We start from the raw sequence: 18,623 nt of genomic DNA, 5'->3' as shown, positions 1-18,623 counted from the left end.
GACTTATTGTAACAGGACGTGATGAAATCAGTAACAGCCCTATTTATATGGCCCATTAAACAAATGTCCTAGTGATTTAAATTTGACATCGTACACAGCTGCAAACATTTGTAAATATTTTAAAAACAATACAACCAGCAGGAAATCTAAATATTATTTATTGTTTAGGGACAGATTGGTAGTCTGGATGTAAACAGTGACACACCAGACTTCATTCATATATTACGTGTTTTTACTCGTGATCAAACTAACAGAACGTCTGCAGTCTGATCATTAGGTGTCTTCTCCCCATCAGACTCCATTCAAAGTCCCACCGTTTATACTCTTCCTTGTGATGCAAAAAAATATTAACATTATTTTATTAGATCAATAATACTTTTGCCTCCAGGCTTTGACAGTTATGTTAAATAATCTAGATCAACTCTCCACGACTTCATTCATCTTCTCACTTTTTACTTCTTTACTGAGCAAAAAAAGCCAGAAGCCATTGTGATTTCCAAACCAGACTCCATTCATTTTAGCACCATTTTTATCATTTCTTGTGGCGCAATAAAAATATCAACATCATAAATTTGTTACGAGGGGCCACCTCTCCACCAGGTTCCAATGATTTTTCCCCACTATCTTTCAGTGGGCTGAAGTTATTTTACGGTAAATCTCAATTTATTATATCAACACATTTCTACCTTTTATTATTACCAATCTGTGGGTCATCTCGCCACCAGACTCCATTCATATTCTCATGAGCTTTACTCATTTAGTCTTACTACTGAAAAATAATAGCCAGATGCCAGTGCGATCTCCCAATCAGACTCAATTCTCTCTGTGCCCATTTTTACTTGAACAGCGTCAGTTACAGATCAGTGATGACTAACAGAGTCAACGTCATTTCCAAACCAGACTCCATTCATTTTAACACAGTTTTTACTCTCCTAGTTTCAGTCTTTCAGCCCTGCTTCCGGTCCGGTTCGGCTCTCCGTCCGATGTCACTCCGCCGCCGGTTCGGCCTGCCCCTCCTTGTGGACTACGATGCCCTTGCTGATAAGGTCCGGAATCTCCACGGCGAGCCACGGTCCGAGTCCGAGCGCCATGAGGTGCGCGAGCCCGAATCGCGGCGCGTTCCGGGCCCAGAGCGGCGCAAAGTGTTCGGTGAGGCAGATTTTCCCGCCGCGGTACATTTTGGCGGTCTTCCCGTCCAGCTCCGGAACCGCCACCTCAGGCGCGGTGTCCGGGTACGTCACAGGGATATCGAACTCTAGCCGGAACTCGTAGCGCAGCAGCTCGTGGATGTACCAGCACGTGCCAGTCCAGCGCGTGCCGTCAGCGTTGGATTCAAGGCGGAACCAGTCGTTGTCGGCCGCCTTGTTCTGCTCCACGAAGCGGATCAGCGCCTGGTACTCCTCTTTCAGCCGCTGCGGCCACAGCGCGCGGTCTCGCGGCCCCGCGTGCGTCTTCAGCAGCGGGATCTGCGAAACGGCCTTGCGCGTGGCCTCGTCCGCCATGATGCGCAGGAGAGTTAACGGGTATGACTTTAGTTCGGTTCGGTCTGGACCCCTCAGGTGTGCTCTGAGGACTGACGTGGACTTCACCGGGAGCGGATCCGGCCAACAACTTCCGCTTCCTGGTTTTCAAAACAAAAGCCTCAGTTTGTTCCCTTTTTTTTTTTTTTTTTTTTACCTTCAAAGTTTATAACAGGCATGTGACAAACAGCAACACTGCCCACCTGAGCAGCAACAGATCCGTCACAGGTATAAATTATTATGAGTTTGTACAGCTTTACACAAAAAGCTGATCTATAATCAATCGATAACTAGTGACGCCAGATGATCGAACAGAAAAATTGATTACTGTTAATGATTACCATATAGTTTAAAATACAGGCACCTGATGAGTCATGCAGGTTATTTAAGTTGAACACTGACAGTCCTGCTGGTATACATACAGGTGCCATTAGTTCGAGTAATCCCATCCTCTGGTTGGATGAGGATGTGCTGATGTTTTCCTCCTTCCATGTGAACCCCCAGGGGGACCAGCCTGAAGCTGAAGAGGAGGAGGATTTCATTTTTAACCTAAACATTAAATCTGCAGTCAGCAAGACAATCTCCATGCCTCCTCAGGCTGGCATCCTTTCCCCCAGGCAGAGAGAGTCGCACTAAGCATGTGCAGAGTTCTCCATCAAGAACCACAAGTTTAACGGTTATCCATCCATCTATCTTCTTCCGCTTATCTGGGGCAGGGTCACAGGGGCAGCAGCGCAAGCAGAGAAGCCCAGACCTCCCTCTCCTCAGCCACCTCCTCCAACTTCTCCGGGGGGAACACCAAGGCGTTCCCAGGCCAGCCGTTAGATATAACCTCTCCAGTGTGTCTGCCCCCGGGCCTCCTCCTGGTGGGACATCCCCGGAACACCTCACCCAGGAGGTGCCCAGGAGGCATCCTTGTCAGATCCCTGAACCATCTCAACTATCTCTTGAATGCGGAGGAGCAGCAGCACTACTGTGAGCCCCTCCCGGATGGCTGAACTTCCCACCCTATCTCTAGGGGAGAGGCCAGCCACCCTTCGGAGGAAGCCCATTTCTGCCGCTTGTGTCCGGGATCTCGTTCTTTCGGTAACTACCCACAGCTCGTGACCATAGGTGAGGGTAGGGACGTAGGTCAACTGGTAAACTGAGAGCTTTGTTCTTACGCTCAGCTCTCTCTTCACCACAACAGACCGGGGCAGCGTCTGCATCACTGCAGCTGCAGCACCAATCCGTCTGTCAATCTCCCGCTCCCTTCTCCCATCACTCGTGAACAAGACCCTGGGATACTTAAACTCCTCCACTTGGGGCAGGAACTCGTCCCTGACCTGAAGGGAGCACTCCACCCTTTTCTGGCTGAGGACCATGGCCTCAGATTTGGAGGTGCTGATTCTCATTCCCCCCCGCTTCACACTCGACTGCGAACCGTTCCAAGGCAAGCTGGAGGCCATCACCCGATGAAGCCAACAGAACCACATCATCCAGAGGTTCAACAATTACTGTTTGTTAATGTTGATAAAGGTTGAAATCAGATATTAAAATGGCTGACCCCAGCTTAAATGATACTGCTGGGAATCCTGATGTGCAGCAGCTGGAAAAGGTGTGTGGCCATCGCATGCGGAGCAGAGCAGAATCCTGACCCTACCATCTAACTGAGTGCTGCACATTTCACTCTGACATCACTGTTTTTTCTATGATTTGGGGTTGGCATGATTCAGACATGAAGCAGAATGAACAGCTTCAGCGTTCCTCTGATTCACACACACACACACTTTGACTGTGGTTGTGTCCAGGTTTGTGCGCTGAAGTTCACTGACACACCTTTACACAGGTAACACTGAGCTGAGGATGGAGATCTACCTGACAAGTTACAGCTGATGTCAGGTGTGTGCAGCTCTGAGGCCCCACACCTGCAGAAAAAATCTGGAATTAAAAACACTGTTTCAAAGACAGCATGCTGAGCAAATGTAAATAAAAACTAAATCCAATGATTTCTCATAAACCCTACAAAAAAAACTGCATCTCCACACTGAATCGTGTTCCTCACTGTTGACATCTCATCAACTGACAACATGGCATCACGCGGCATCCTCAGACTGAAGAGGAGAGTGCTCAGGTCAAAGACTCTGTAATGGTTTCTGCAGCCACCATACTCCAGCAGACCAGAACAGGATGCTGCACCGCCCTCCCCTCCAGTAGCGGTTTTTGATACGGACGACACAGGCGGCATCCCGGGCATCGGCAAAAAAAATTTTTTTTGCTCGTACTCATGCTGCCCCGACGTCAGCCAGCGCATTTTGTGAATGGCATAGGCACCGATCGGCTTTCTATCGCCCATTTGCTGGGAGTAAGGGCGCCCTCCGTTGCGGCGCAGGGAGGAGAGGGCGGGGCGGCGTGGGGATTCTCTGGCTGGCTGGAGCAGCATTTAATAACTTACCCGCAAAATAAAAACAAATCAACAAACACGAAAACACCAGACATTATGATACAGACTTATAATTTGCACCGATGTTTTTTCGAAATTCTGTATGCGAAAAGTGAGCGCGAGAGCCCTCGGTGCGCCTGCTCGCTGCTGAAGTCAAAGTAAACTTTATTGTCATCTCCGCTACATACAGTCCAGGGGTGCGTTCTTCGTACCTCGCTAAGTAAGTTAGCTGGATTTGATTGTTGACGATTTCGCGTGATCTTGGATCGTTCGGTTCTCCGAAGCTCATCCGGGACTTGCTGTCATAGCAACAGATCCGTAAGCGTAAACCTGCTTGGGAGCAGGCTTACTTTATGTAAACAGGATTAGATCGCGGCCATTTTTACTTGTTCCCATGTTCTAGTGGGTCCTGTTGTGGCTCTAATATGAAAGAGGATATAATGTAATATAATATAATATAATATAATAAATTACTTACGAGTTTAATTTGTCAGCAACTTTCTGCCAGCCCTCTCTCCTTGCTTTTGCAGCCTTTGCAGTGTTCCCTTGCGTTTTAATTAAACTCTGAAACTCCTGAAATCCCTCAATCAAGAGTTCTTGCTCTGCTGCCGAAAAATACTGAGCGCGCTCCTTCGACATTTTCGCCGATCAATCAAAGGGTTGCCGATTAATGTTTCTACTATTGATGCGTAGCCCCTTTTAAGCCACTCAGTGATCTCGCATTACTTCATCCAGCTGTACTAATCGTCAACAACAGGTGTGTTCGGAGAACCGGAATAGCGAGCTCAAAGTTGGCGCGATGATTTGATCTTGGATGTGTCATTTGATCTTGGATGTAGTAAGCGAGGTACGAAGAACGGACCCCTGTATATAGAGAGACGAGACGACAAGGCTCCAGTTACAGCAGTGCAAGTAAACAAACAATAAATATAAGAAGAGTGAGAAAATAAATATACACTTTAGGACTAGGGGTAAAGGGATCAATAACAATTTAAAATTTATAATATTTTTTCACTTTGATAATTTAAAGTCTCACATACAACCTGTCGAAAGGGGAGGGGGGCCTGCTGCTTCCAAATAGAGCACATTTCATTTATAATTTTGTAAATCCAAGCCCATTATGTATTCATGATTTGAATCCTGGGTTGTGCGAAATCCTAGAAATACACCCTAGACAAAGCGAATCTGTGAACTAAGGTTTAGGTCTATTAGGTTATGTTGTGGTGATCCTCGAGTTCATACTGGAGTGCAAAATTAAAACCAATGGAAGATGGATGAGAAAAGTTCAAAGCCATCAGGTGCTCAGTTTAGAAAAAATAGAAAAGAACAGGAGGAGAAATGAGCCAAAGATACAGGTAAGCAGATGTGTCATTGGATAATGGCAGGTCATGTATCCTGAAACAATCAGAATCATAATCAGAATACTTTATTAATCCTTAAGGAAATTATGTGGGTTACAGTTGCTCCAAGAAGAAATGGTAAAAATAGCAACAGTAACAGACTAAACTCCAAACAATACATTATATTACAGATTTTACACAATTAAGAAATAGCACTAATATATGCAGATCACTCAATTATAAATATCAAGGATTAACAGAGGTGATTATAAATAAATATCAAGAAAATTGACAAGAATATTCCAGAGTAGAAAAGAACGTGTGGAAAAAGGATGTAACTATTGCAGTGTTTACAGTGTGTTAGATGGAGGAGTTGTACAGGGAGATGGCCACAGGGAGGAATGATTTCCTGTGTCAGTCAGTGGTGCATCATGGGTAATCTCAGTCTCTCACTGAACGTGCTTCTGTGGGTGGGAGGTGTTATCCAACATATATTATTATCTTGGACAACATCTACTTCTCAGACACCACCCTAACGGAGTCCAGCTCCATCCCCACAACATTACTGGCCTTGTGGATCTGTTTATTTAGTTCATTGGCATCTGTGAGCCTCAACCTGCTGCCACAGCATGCAACAGCATAGAGGATAGCACTGGCCACAACAGAGATACAACAAGATAACATCAATTAGTAGGGATAGTGAAAACGTCTGTTTACGTTTGTTTGATGTAGCTTACTGAATCTTTTGGACTGTGTTCAGCACAATATTAATTAGTCATTGTCAATTGTTGATTTGTCCTATTCTCATTGTATGACGAATTATAATGGTTGTTTGGTAGCTGTTTGCATACTATGCATAGGGGGGCGGGGACAGAGGGAGTGTTCGCCCGGGGCGCCAAACAGGCTAGGGCCGCCACTGCTCCCCTCTCTGACACAGGTGTGTTCTCGGGTGTACATGCGACCTTTATGCTCTGTGATGTGGTTTCTCCCGGTTATCTGTGTGATGTGGTCACGTTCAGGTTTGGGAAATCCCGTTCAGCCCCTCTCTGTGCCCTGTGCAGACTCAGTGCTCCGGCCCGGCAGGTGGCGGTGTTCACCTGTCGGCTGGCAGCAGCAGCAGTAGAAGAAGAAGGAGACGCTGCTGTTAGACAGTCCGCCATTTGCTGACCCTCGGATCCTCCGGTAGCTTCTTCTTCCCCACAAATCTGCTACAGCTACACCTTCACCTGAAGCGGTACCTGCGCGCGCGGCACAGCGGCGGTGATGGCGGCCGACCGGCGCGAGGACAAAGGTGAGTGAGGAGGACCTTTGTTAGCATTAGCATTAGCCACGAGCTTCCTTTGTTTGATGCCGCTTGGAGCGGATCGTTAATCGATAATAACTGTGATGATCGATACTGAGATATTGCCCTGCTGCTCACGGGTGCGTGACCATTTGATGTGTCGGTGCGTTAGCAGCTCGTGTTTGATCCATCACGACGCTGATGAGCGGCTCGCTTTCACTGCATCAGACTCCGATCAGAAAACTGCTGATTTTACGGCTGAGGCCGCTTAAAGCACGCCTGAGAACAGGTGGAACCAGAACCTAGTTCGTTTTGGGCCACAGTAAGCTCTGACGTGTTCGGGGGTGAGGGGTCAATGATTTGGTCGATTTTAACGACACATCTGATCGCATAAAAGCGAACTAGGGGAGACTGTTTACAGGTAAACAGGCTGGTACAGAGCTGCTGCCCTCTGATTGGCTGAGACGTGTGGCTAAATCCAGCAGTGATCAGAGGAGCGGAAACACGACGAGAGCGTTAACGAGTCAGCTTCCTCTGTTTACCTGCTAAAACACCATGGTAATTGATGCTAAATCCCTCATCTGGACAGGGCCAGGCGATGTTCAGTTTCCTCTGATGCTTTTATGGGCAGCGGAGATTTTTTTTTTAAGCAGCTTGTTCCTGAAAGCTGTGAACAAAGCTCCAGATTTATTTCTTATAGGTTTTTAATCACCATTTTATCATCATTATCTGATAATAACAACATTTGGAGCAGGGGACACTCACAGGGATTGTTTTGTGTTGATGAAGAGTCATGTAATGTGTGCACATACTCAAAACCTGAAGGAGAGAGCCTGGTTTAACAGAAAATGTTTATAACCACCTTAGTGATAGCTAAAGTCTTTGACTGGAGTTTTAGGTGGCTTAATTAAAACCTAACTCGAAGAAAACCTGGATCTGAACCCTGTGTGAAGGGTTAAAAACAATAAACAATAAATTGCTTCTTCCTATTCAACTCCATTCGCTCAGTTTCCCATTCAGGCCAGCTTTTCACCAAGTCAGCATTCTACTTGCATATCACGACACTGATGTTGATTATGTGTAAATATGTAGGTTACCCATAATCCTTCACTCTGTCTGTACCAGAGCCCAGCTGGTTTTTAGGGCCGATACAGATATGTTAGTGTAACATCGATGGGTCTCTCTAACATTCATGTGGAGTTAGTTATGAGTCCTTTCCGACATGATATGTTTACAAATGTACTTTTATTGGGTCAACAAGTTGTGGACTACTTACTTTACATTGTGCCCGGCTGTGCCAAGATGAACTGATTGTTGCTTGTGGGCTCCAACAGGTATGCGGTTTCTCTAGGTTTACTTGTTAACTTTCATTCTTCAGATGTGAGAAATCAAATCTGATATATCAGCAGGTGTGTCACCCAGGCTTTGGTCTATAAATACCAACACAGACAGACAATAACAGAGTCCTCCTTCCGCCTAATCAGCCAGGTGTGCGTTACCTGTCCTTCTCACACGTGTGTGTGTGTGTCTGTGGTTTCAGATGGAGAGCTGAATGTTCTGGAAGATTTACTGACTGAAGCTCCTGATCAAGATGACGAGCTGTACAACCCCGAGACAGAGCGTGACATCAGCGACAAGAAAGGTACAGACAGTACTAAAGAGAATACTAAAGACAGTACCACAGACAGCACTACAAAGAATACTACAAACGTTACTACAGAGAATACCACAGGCAGTTAAAGAAGATAGACAGTATTATAGAGAGTATTCTAAAGGTACTACTGTAGCTGGTACTACAGATGTTACTATAGCCTGTTAAACATACTGACACTACTAGACAGTATCACGAACATTCCTGACCTAAGTTATTAAAAATTGTGCGTGTTATTAAGCCCTCATCGCTGTCTGCCAGGTACGAAGAGGAAGAGCGAGCGTTCTGACAGCCAGGATCTAAAGAGGCTCCGCTCCTCGTCAGGCCACGGTACTTCTAGGTCATCATCCTCCAATAAGAGAGCTCCAGGGCCATCTCTGTCCTCCTCTAAAAAGGCGTCAAGCCCTCGCGGCCGGCACTCCACCACTTACCGTCATGAGTATTATGATGAACGAAAGGGGAGACGTGGGGCCCGAGAGGTGACGAGGAGCCGTGGAGGAGAGGACGCAAGACGGCGAGAGTCCCAGAGAGGCCTGGAGGGTCTGAGTCAGGTACTGCTTACACTAAAAGTATAATTTTAACGGTTTCCAGCCATTCGTATTAACTTCCTGTTTGTCTTCAGAAGTTACGCCGTGATGAGCGGCGAGCAAGTCCCTCCCCCCATGAGGAGGAGAACCAATCAGAGGACGAGACAGGAGCAGAATACGGCTCAGAACAGGCATCGGGCAGCTCCTCCCCCGCTGCTTCCCACGTAGAGGAGGAAGAGGAAGATGACCAGGAGGAAGAGGAGGAAGAGGAGGAAGAAGGTATGGAAGAAGAAGAGGAGGAGGAGGAAGAGGAAGGAGAGAAGGAGGAGGAGGATGAGGAGGAAGAAGAAGAGTACGACCGTCGTGGTGGTGAGGGCAATGACTATGACACACGTAGCGAGGCTGGTGATTCACGCTCCGCCTCCTCTGTCAGCTTCTCTGATGATGGCGAGTCAGCACACTCAGGCTCCGCCTCCGAGGCCTCAGGTAACCATAGAGTTAGTAATGTACATTTTTCTTTTCAAGGAGAAAAAAAAAGATGACGTAATGTTTGAAATTACTGCTTTTATTTTGAAAGGTTCAGAAAAGAAGCGGGAGAAGCTGTCATCGTCGGTCCGTGCAGTTCGTAAAGGCATGGAGAGTAAGAACAATATTCCATGGTTACTTACCCGTTACTCCACTTATACCTTTACTCTACTGAGTTGGAAGTAATCAGATTACAGCTATTTCCTGTGTTGTTGTAGATCCAACAAGCAAGCTGCGTTATATCCTGAGAGATGCCCGATTTTTCCTCATTAAGAGCAACAACCACGAGAATGTGTCGCTGGCCAAAGCTAAGGTACACGTTGACCCCCTCGCTGTTCCCCATTGTTCCCCTTTTCAATCCATGTCACCTCCCTCATGGTTCCAACTGTCATTTTCTGTTGTCACCCCGTGTCCTTGTGTTGTTCCCCTCATTGTTCCCTCTCTTTCCCGTGTCTTCCCCAGTGTAGTTTGTCGTTCCTCGTGTTGTTGCCTGTTCTCCCCTGTGTCATTCCTTGTTGTTCCCCTCGATTTTCCCTCTGTCATTGTCTATCGTTCCTCAGGCGTTGTCTGTGTTGTTCCTTGTGTTGTTCCCTGTCACCCCCCTGTGTTGTTCCCCGTTTTGTTCTGATAGCTGAGGATGAATTGGTGTTTCTGGTGTTTACAGGGTGTTTGGTCGACACTGCCGGTGAACGAGAAGAAGCTCAATGCTGCCTTCCGCTCAGCTAGGAGCGTCGTTCTCATCTTCTCTGTGAGGGAAAGTGGAAAATTCCAAGGTATGAGGAAAAGAGGTTTTCAGTATCATATGTCATTGTCTGTTCACCTTATCCTCTTCTTAACTCTGATTGGTCTGTTTTGTCTTGTCCTCAGGTTTCGCTCGTTTGGCGTCAGAGTCTCATCATGGTGGCTCTCCGATCCACTGGGTGCTCCCTGCTGGAATGAATGCCAAGATGCTGGGAGGAGTCTTTAAGATTGACTGGCTCTGCAGGTAAACAGCTCCATCCAGTAGGTTTATACTCTGTTTCTATTGGTTCCTGGTGAGTGTTTGACTTCTCCTAGACTGATCTCGGTCTCCGGTTCTGATTTTAAATTTTATGGACAAAATTTTATGGATGAACTGGAGGCAGAGGGTATTGGGTTGATTCTGGGCTTTGATCAACAGATCGAGGATATTGGCTTTGAAAATAACTACCTGTGAAATGTGAAATCCCTGGCTGGCTGGCTGCTGTTTGGGGTGTGTCCATGTCTTAGGTCAGCTCTTTAGCTCAGCGGTCCCCAACCCCCGGGCCGAGTCATTTGGTACCGGGCCGCGAGAGTTGAGGCTCGGGTGTGAAATGTATGGTTTTCAGGGTTTTTAGCGGTTTTTAGCGTTATTTTGTTATCGTTTTTATCGCTAACTCGGTTTTCCTGGGTCTTTTCACGTGTGTTATGAATAAATCTTCTTTTTTTTCGGTACCGGTACTAGTTTTATTTTGTTGTATTTATCCGCGACACCTTAAAGGCCGGTCCGTGAAAATATTGTCGGGCATAAACCGGTCCGTGGCGCAAAAAAGGTTGGGGACCGCTGCTTTAGCTTATACTTCCTGCAACCTGAAAGTAAGATGTACTCTAGAGTTGCTCCCCTGGTTTGATGTAGAGTGAAATCAACGTGCACGTTTCTATAAATGTGCGTGCACATCGCTTTTAATGCACCCCGCGTCGGCCAGTCGTTTGACTTCTACATAGATTCACTGAGCTATGTTTAGCTCCCCCCTCTTTCACGCCAGGAGTCGCCACAGCAGGCTGCTCTGTGTTTTTGGGTTGGTGGATTTTGGGGCTCTGCCTCATGACGTTTGCTGAAGGTGTGAACCTCTGGAGCCACCTCTGCATAGATGTAGTTCACGTGTTGTGTGATGGTTCACCGCTGATGCTCTTGCTTGCTTGCTGCTTGCTGGCTACTATTCAGTGTTGTCTTCTTTTTTATTTCCTTTTCAGGAGGGAGCTTCCTTTCATTAAGACCGCCCACCTCTCCAACCCCTGGAACGAACACAAGCCGGTGAAAATTGGACGTGACGGCCAGGTCAGCTGACTGTTCTATTACGAATCACGCTTTCCTGTTCTATCACATGATGCAAATCTGTGTCTCTTTCAGGAGATCCAGCCGGACATTGGTGCTCAGCTCTGTGCCCTGTTTCCTTTGGATGAGAGCGTGGACATTCACCAGGTGGCTCGTCGCATTCGTCACAAACGTCGCACACCATCGGAGCCGCGGCCTCGGGGCCGACCACCACAACGTGAACCGGGAAGGTTAGCCAATCATCAAGCTCCTCCTCCCGCTTCCTGTTCTTCTTCTTCTGCTGTGACCACGGCGCCACCTGATGCTGGACGACGGAGACAGCCGCTGCCCTTAGCTGGCGGCTAGCTTTCCCGTGGCTCGCGTTGCTGGCTCTCTGGTTGTTATTTTTCCAGTCTGGAGCTTCCCGGAGCGAAGCCTCACTCTGCATCTTTGGTCAAGGTGTTAAAGTCAGGCAGGAAGTGAAGTCCTCGACAAGCGTTAAACAGCTGACGTCACAGAGGAAGTTTAACCCTTCACTTGAGTTTCATTTCCTTTGAAGTGTGAGCTGAGCAACATCTCTTTGTTTTATTTTGTAATTTTTAGCTGAATTTTGTTTTGTTTTTTTTTAGGTCTGTAGTCTTTACGTAGCTGAGCTGAAGTTTTGTTGTTGTTAAATTTGTCCTTTGAAGCTCTTTGTCTTCGCAGGATTTTGATACTTCAGAGGTTAAAAAGTGAAAATTTTTAGCTGGACTGAAGCTGACCCTTTCAGAATAAAAGCAGAAAGGACAAGCGTCACTGGCTGGACTGACGAAGGAGGGGGTGGGAGGGTGAGCGAGGTAGAACTAAAAAAGGAAGTAAGGGAGCATCTGAGACCCCAATGGACTGTTTCAGGTGTTTGACCAGGTTTTACAGGTTGGTCAGGAGGGGGCGGGGCCTCTGGACTGTATCCACTGAGGTGTGGTGAGTCTAAAGGGGAGGGGCCTCAGGACTGTATCCAGTAAGGTTGTGTGTTGTGGCAAGGCCTCTGGACTGTATCCAATGAGAAGTGTGGTGTGTTGGGGGCGGGGCTCCCTCTGGTTGTATGAGGTAAAGTTGCAGGTGCCTAAAAGACTGAAAAAAAAAAAAATACCCCTGGACTGAAAAAAGTGACCCCTCCCCCACATGAAAGGACAGTCATGTTCCCCTCTTCCTCCCCTCTCCTCCCACTGGCACACACACACAGGACGGCGAGCTGGTTGTCGATGTGTGTGTGTGTGTCGCTCTGATGGACGAATAAAGTGAGCATAAAATTAATCGAATGGACGGAGCGACAGAAAGACGACGCAGTTTGTCATTTCTGTTTAAGGACTGTTGCTGGTCTGGAAGGGGCGGGGCAGGGCTCACGGGGCGGGGCTTTGTGTATTGATTGACAGGACTGCACCATCATCATCATCACCCCTCACCTTTTCAAAATAAGAGGGTTTATAAAAGCCTTTAACATGGACTGATGAGGAGAAAAACTGTTTTTTTTTTTTAAAGTGTTGCCCCTCCCTCATACGCAGCAGAAGCGGTATGTTGTCCCTTTCAGAGGTTCTTCTTCATTTGTTCTTTTTTTTTTAAAATTGTGTGTGTGTGTGTGTGTGTGTGTGTGTGTGAGAGAGAGAGAGAGAGAGAGACTTTGTCAGACTGCAGATTCTGTTTTCATCCTTCAGAGTGAAACTTTTAAAACAGGAGATTCTGTGTGGACATCAGTTGATTAAAAATAAGCCAAAACAAATTTGGAACAGCACTGGAATAGGCCCAGAGCACAATGAGAATAGGATCGGTATATGGTTGGAACCGGATCAGAACAGGGCCTAAAAAGGACCAGAGTAGGGCAGGAACAGCACCTTAATTCAGCCAGAATGGGAATGGAACATGATCTGAACAGGGCTAGAATAGGACCAGGACAGGATTGAAACATGTTCATAATAGGACTGGAATAGGATCAGAACAGGATTTGAATAGGGCCAGAACAGGGTCTTTATCAGCGTCTGACTTTCTTGCATTTAAACATCATGTTACAGACAAAGAAGCTGTTTCCACGCACAAATTGAAGGTGTCACCTGGTGTAAATGTCCAAATCAGTCTGCCTTTATCCTCAAAGCTTTCTGTTACTAGACCTGTGTGATATCTGATTCGTCCAGGTGACGCTTACCTGCTGTAAGCGTCAGGTGAAGTCACAGGTGAACCACACAGAGCGGCTGATTGTGTTGCAGTTCGAGTTTGTGTGTGAAACGGACTTGGGGGAGGGTGGGGGATTTCTTCTTGTGTTGGAGTCTGATCTGAGGAAGTATCCGGTTTGTATTGGTCTGTGTGCTTGTGTGTGTGTGTGTGTGTGTGTGTGTGTGTGTGTGTGTGTGTGTGTGTGTGTGTGTGTGTGTGTGTGTGTGTGTGATGGAGTGTACCTGAGTGCATGTGTGTGTCTTACCTGTGGACTTGTTTATGTAGGCGTCGACCTGAAGAGTATGACCTCCACGGCAGGAAGCGACCGCGACCTGACGGTCCACCAGACTTCAGCCAGCGAGCAGGTTAATGTGCAGCTTCCATTTAAACAGCCGACTAAGACCCAGATTTTCAGGTGCAGGTGTCGAACACACCTGTTACCTGAATGTTTGCCATTCACTGTCACCTCAACCGAACTTTATGTGTCGTGCTTTTAGGGTTCATCCAGGACCTGAGGAGCCAGCCAGTGGACAGGTGAGACACACCTGGAATCGGGTTTCTTCTGTATTCCTCTTAGACCCTGAGTTGATGTAATCAGACTGATATTAGAAACTTCATCACATCTTCAAATGTCTTTGACCAGACATCCAGAACAAACGCTGCGCTGTTCCTCCTGAATCTGAGTTTCAGCTGACAGCAGACTCTCCTGTACCCAGTCTTAGACCTTCCAGGTATATCCCCAGCTGTGATCCTTCTGGTTCACCTTATTACAAAGGGGATCATCACCAAAGTCTGTCAGTCCAGAGTTACTGGTGGGTATTTCATCCAAGACTGGCGCATGACATGCAAGAACTGGGGACACATCCAGGAAGTCTTTTAGCTACTGTGATGGGCAAGTCATGCACCTGATCTCCAGACTCTGCTTCCTCTCTGGAATGGTTTGCAGAGGAATTTAGGAGATCCTCAGAGGTGTTCCTCCACCTCCAAATATACGTCCAGAGTCTAGCAAGCTCAAAAGGACTCTATTCAGCTCGATAGCTCCTCTGTTGTTCACCATATGGTTAAAGGGTTACCAGACGACAGGTACCAACCACTTTACAGCCACAACTCCATGCATCATCCTCATCTGATCCAACTCTCCATCAGGTGGTGATCAGTTCACACCTCAGCTCCTCTCCTCACCTGAGGCCTTAGATCTGGTGATACAATTACAAAATTATGAACACCCTTAAGTTCAAACATGGTGTTCGTTATAGACGAACCAATAACAAAACACCACTCAGGTTTAGGATGAGCAGGTCATTCTTCCCAATCGTGCCAGATCGAGGTGACATTGTTGTTGCCCTTGGCAGAATTAAAGTGGAGCTCCTAGATGTTTCTTGGGGTCAGGTGCTGCTCTGTGCTCAGTCACGGAAACAACTCTAGTCCATGAAGGAACCCCTAAACATCCAGGTGCCGAACTCCAGTTCCAGAAGCTGAGCTGGCTTCTCAGCCTCACGTGCTTGCTCGGATTCCTTCCATACCACAAGTGTGACGTCCTCCATTCCTGTTGCCGGTATGGGCTGCTGGGACCAGACTGTTGAGGTCTGCCCCTGTGGTTGGCGCCCAACTACCACGGCCACAGCAGGTGGTCTATACCCAACCATCACACCCAGGCAGACCCACAGGACCGCATCCAGGCTAAACTCGGCCACCTGCAAGTCCCTTCATATATTGATCAGAAACTCCTCCACCATGATAAAGTGAAGATTCAAAGGATCTAAACTTTCGTCTTGAATTTAAAAAAAAATGATAATAAAATTTGAAAGTCTGAATTTCTCATGAATCTGTTCTCTTTCCAGGCGATTTTCTGGCGTAAGACGAGACGTGTTTCTTAATGGGGTGGGTCCAAACATTTCACTTCATTGATTACTTATCACTTCACTGATTGTTTATTGATTAGTCTGATTAGTATTGATTAGAGGTGTGGGTGAACATAAATAAAACTGTAAATGATTCAGTCTTCCCATTAAAAACAGCCCATAATCATCACAAATATCACATGCAGATCATTGGATTTCAGACAGGAAGGGGTTTTCTTGTGTTTAGCTGTGTCCTTACCTGTGTTCACCTTTGTCCTTCTTGTTTCAGTCCTATAACGAGTATATGAGGGATTACCACCACAGTGTCGGCCCCCCGGCGCCCTGGCAGACTCTGGTATGAATAGGTTATTAATCACGTTCTGATTGATTGTTCCTGCCTGTGACAGATGATGAAAACATGCATTTTACCTGGAAGCAGGAAACTGTTTCTGTGTTTTAAGATGTTGCCTGAGAATTTTCAGATTAAAAGCCTTTATTAAAGTCACTATAGACTGATCTAATGATGATGCCACGTGTGTCATCAGGCAGGCTATCCCGGCGTGGAGCAGCCACCCCCACACCATCCACCCTATTACCACCACAGCCACCCACCGCCTCCCCCTCACCAGGCCTACCACCATCATCACCACCCACCCCTGCCACCACACGAGGCCCCGCCCCCTCGCTTCAGAGATAAGCAACGAGCACCGCAGCACCGCGCCTTCACGTCCAGCCCAGTAAGTTCACTCAGTCCAATCAGGCGTATTGATTAGTGATCAGCACAGCCTCTTACTGTTTTTTGTTTTTGTTCACCCTCCTCCATCATACAGCACGACTATGACATGCGAGTGGACGACTTCCTGCGGCGGACGCAGGCAGTGGTGAGCAGCCGGCGGGAGCGAGAGCGTCAGCGTGAGCGTGAGCGAGGTGGCCCGCGCCGTGACAGAGAGCGAGAGCGAGTGAGGGATAGAGACAGAGAAAGAGAGAGGGACAAGGAGAGGGGGCGGTACCGCAGGTGATCTGATGACATCACTTCCTGGCAGCCTGCACTGCTTTTTTTTTTTCTTTTTTTTTTCTCTTTTTTTTTTTTTTTTGGCAGCCCACACTGTTTTTGACTGGTTTGCTGTTTTTGTTGAAAATTATGAATTAAAAACAAACAAACTGAGTGATGACATCATCAGTTTTATGTGAATAAAGCGAAAACTTGTACAAAGAAATATTTGGTCAAAACTTTTATTTTGGCAGCCTGTGTGTGACTCCTGGTGCAGTGCCAGACTTCCCACAATCCTCTGTGTTCATTTTTTTTAATGTTTTGAGAGTCTGGTGATGCCCAACGTGAGGGTGGAAGCAATCTAGACCCAGTACTCAGATCTAAGATGTCATAAGATAATGGAGAGCAAACTTTTATTATGAACATGTTTCTGTAACAATTTCTCATTTTATTCTGAAAAGTAGTGCAGTGTTTCCTGTTAAAGCTTTCAAATTAAATGTTTTTAAGTATGAAACTCATCCCGTTTCCCTGTTTTCTTCACTTCCTGTTTGGGGAGTTAGGACGCACTAAGTGTGGCTCCCTGCACATCCACGTAACGCTTCATATTCCTGCTTCTCCCCAGGAAGAGCTGCACAGTGATGACTGTAGGTGACCATCATCATCATCATCATCTGGTCCAGTCTGTAGTCTCCATGATAGTAGTTGTGTGCATTTATGCAGTTTTAACAGTAGTTTAGTCTCCAAGTGAAATATGAGCTGTTAGCCACAATAATTAAAGATGAATTGTTCTTCAGATGAACTAAAGTTTGGTCCGGGTGTATATTCAGGTGAGGATACCTGCCTCAGAGAGTAGTTTTGATACGTCACAGTGGGCGACCAAGGGGCAAGAACTGGAGCACCATTTTCGGGATCACCATTTTAAGATCATCCAAATTGGCTGCAGGACATGCAGCGTGTGGATAAAGCATCAAACTGTGAGACCTTCTTCACCTTGTGGTAGTCAACACAGAACCGTGTAGACTAAGGATGTTCCTGGACTAATGTCTTAGTCGACTAACCATGGAAAAAATTTTTTGACTAATCGACTGGTCTAGCACTAAGAAACACTCAGATATGAAGTTACATTTGAGAACTGTTTAATGGAAGCTGACAACAACAAAGCTGTTTTAAACCATTAATCACATTCTTAAATAATGAACCATGATGCTTAACTGTGCAGCATCTTATTGTGCATTAGCAACATTACATGTTATACTCCAGACAGCGAGGCAGAAAAACACTTCAAATAAAATGATGTTAAATATGATATGAAAACATGTTACGATAAAAGTTAACGTGTTATTAAAATATAACAAATGAACATCCGAAAAACTGCAACTGAAGAGTGCGACGTGCATTATGAACGATGAACGCTGTTCACCCACCCACTTCTATAAAGGTTAAAATCTAAAATAAAACAGTAAATCATTTAGTTGTTTTCTTCTGCTAATCTGAAGTGCAATCTCTCCAGCATGTCCCGGGTCTACACTTGGGGGACTCCTCCCAGGAGAACAGAACACCTTACCCAGGAGGCGACAGCCTTAGATGTCTCCTTGTGATGTGGAGGAGCAGTGGTTCTACTGTGAACTCCTCCCAAATGACTGAACTCCTCACCCTATCACGAAGGCACCGTCCACCTTTTGGAGAAAGCTTTCCACCACTTGTATCTGAAATCTCATTCTGATAGAGTAAACTTACATTTATGTTTTATCTGCCCAAATATGTAATGCAGAATAGAGTGTTGAGAAAAAAAATGCCACACTTATACCACACATTCCAATGGTAGAGATTTACACAATAGAGCTTGGAAGCAGGCTGGTACACACTGACACCACTACCCAGAAAACAACTATGTAAATAATGGAGCTAGGGAGAGCTCTCTCTCTCTCTTCACTTCTATAGGCCTGACCGGAGGAGGAGAGGTGGTTGCCATGGTGATGTGAGAAGCGTCATCTCCTGTTACAAAGAGATGTCCAATAGGTGCAGGATATGAAATGTGAGCCAGATCTAGACTCAAGCCAGATAAGGGGACCCAATTCTAAATCGGTGGTTTTCCCCGACTTTTTAACCAATCACATTAACATGCTTACTGCTTTCGTGTGTCATCCTTTGTCTCTCTGAGCCCTGAAAGGCAGAGGTCCATGGCTCTATGTAAAATAAACTTAAAATACCAACCATTTAAAAATTAATTTTTAAAAGTCATAATTTGAGCATTTTTTTCTCTCAAGAAAATAGAACACGACAATACATCCATCCACACACCAATAAA

General features: G+C 46.2%; 2 protein-coding genes across 4 annotated transcripts; one reads left to right on the top strand and one right to left on the bottom strand.

Annotated features, from left to right (window-relative positions):
• Positions 1 to 140: 140 nt before the first annotated feature.
• On the bottom strand, positions 141 to 3,873 carry ufc1 (ubiquitin-fold modifier conjugating enzyme 1). Its single transcript, XM_084934464.1, has one exon. The coding sequence runs from the start codon at positions 1,500 to 1,502 to the stop codon at positions 987 to 989; it is 516 nt and encodes a 171-aa protein (XP_084790590.1). The 5' UTR covers positions 1,503 to 3,873; the 3' UTR covers positions 141 to 986.
• Positions 3,874 to 4,430: 557 nt separating this feature from the next.
• On the top strand, positions 4,431 to 16,833 carry ythdc1 (YTH N6-methyladenosine RNA binding protein C1). 3 transcript variants are annotated; one of them, XM_084934431.1, is made up of 16 exons: positions 4,431 to 6,573; positions 8,105 to 8,206; positions 8,477 to 8,766; positions 8,841 to 9,228; positions 9,320 to 9,382; positions 9,465 to 9,580; positions 9,932 to 10,040; positions 10,135 to 10,252; positions 11,239 to 11,323; positions 11,396 to 11,550; positions 13,769 to 13,848; positions 13,981 to 14,017; positions 15,325 to 15,364; positions 15,614 to 15,679; positions 15,870 to 16,061; positions 16,155 to 16,833. In XM_084934431.1, exons 1-16 carry the CDS (start codon positions 6,546 to 6,548, stop codon positions 16,341 to 16,343), a joined length of 2,058 nt encoding a protein of 685 aa, XP_084790557.1. In that variant the 5' UTR covers positions 4,431 to 6,545; the 3' UTR covers positions 16,344 to 16,833. The 3 variants fall into 3 exon arrangements, with proteins under 3 accessions (XP_084790557.1, XP_084790556.1, XP_084790558.1); XM_084934430.1 differs by having other exon boundaries at positions 4,436 to 6,573; positions 8,838 to 9,228; XM_084934432.1 differs by having other exon boundaries at positions 4,439 to 6,573; positions 8,838 to 9,228; positions 9,486 to 9,580.
• The last annotated feature ends 1,790 nt before the right edge of the window (positions 16,834 to 18,623 follow it).

This window comes from Perissodus microlepis, chromosome 7 (assembly GCF_051167445.1).
Source record: "Perissodus microlepis isolate ML-2025 ecotype Zambia chromosome 7, ASM5116744v1, whole genome shotgun sequence".
Lineage (NCBI taxonomy): Eukaryota > Metazoa > Chordata > Actinopteri > Cichliformes > Cichlidae > Perissodus > Perissodus microlepis.
This window is presented reverse-complemented; position numbering and strand designations above follow the sequence as displayed.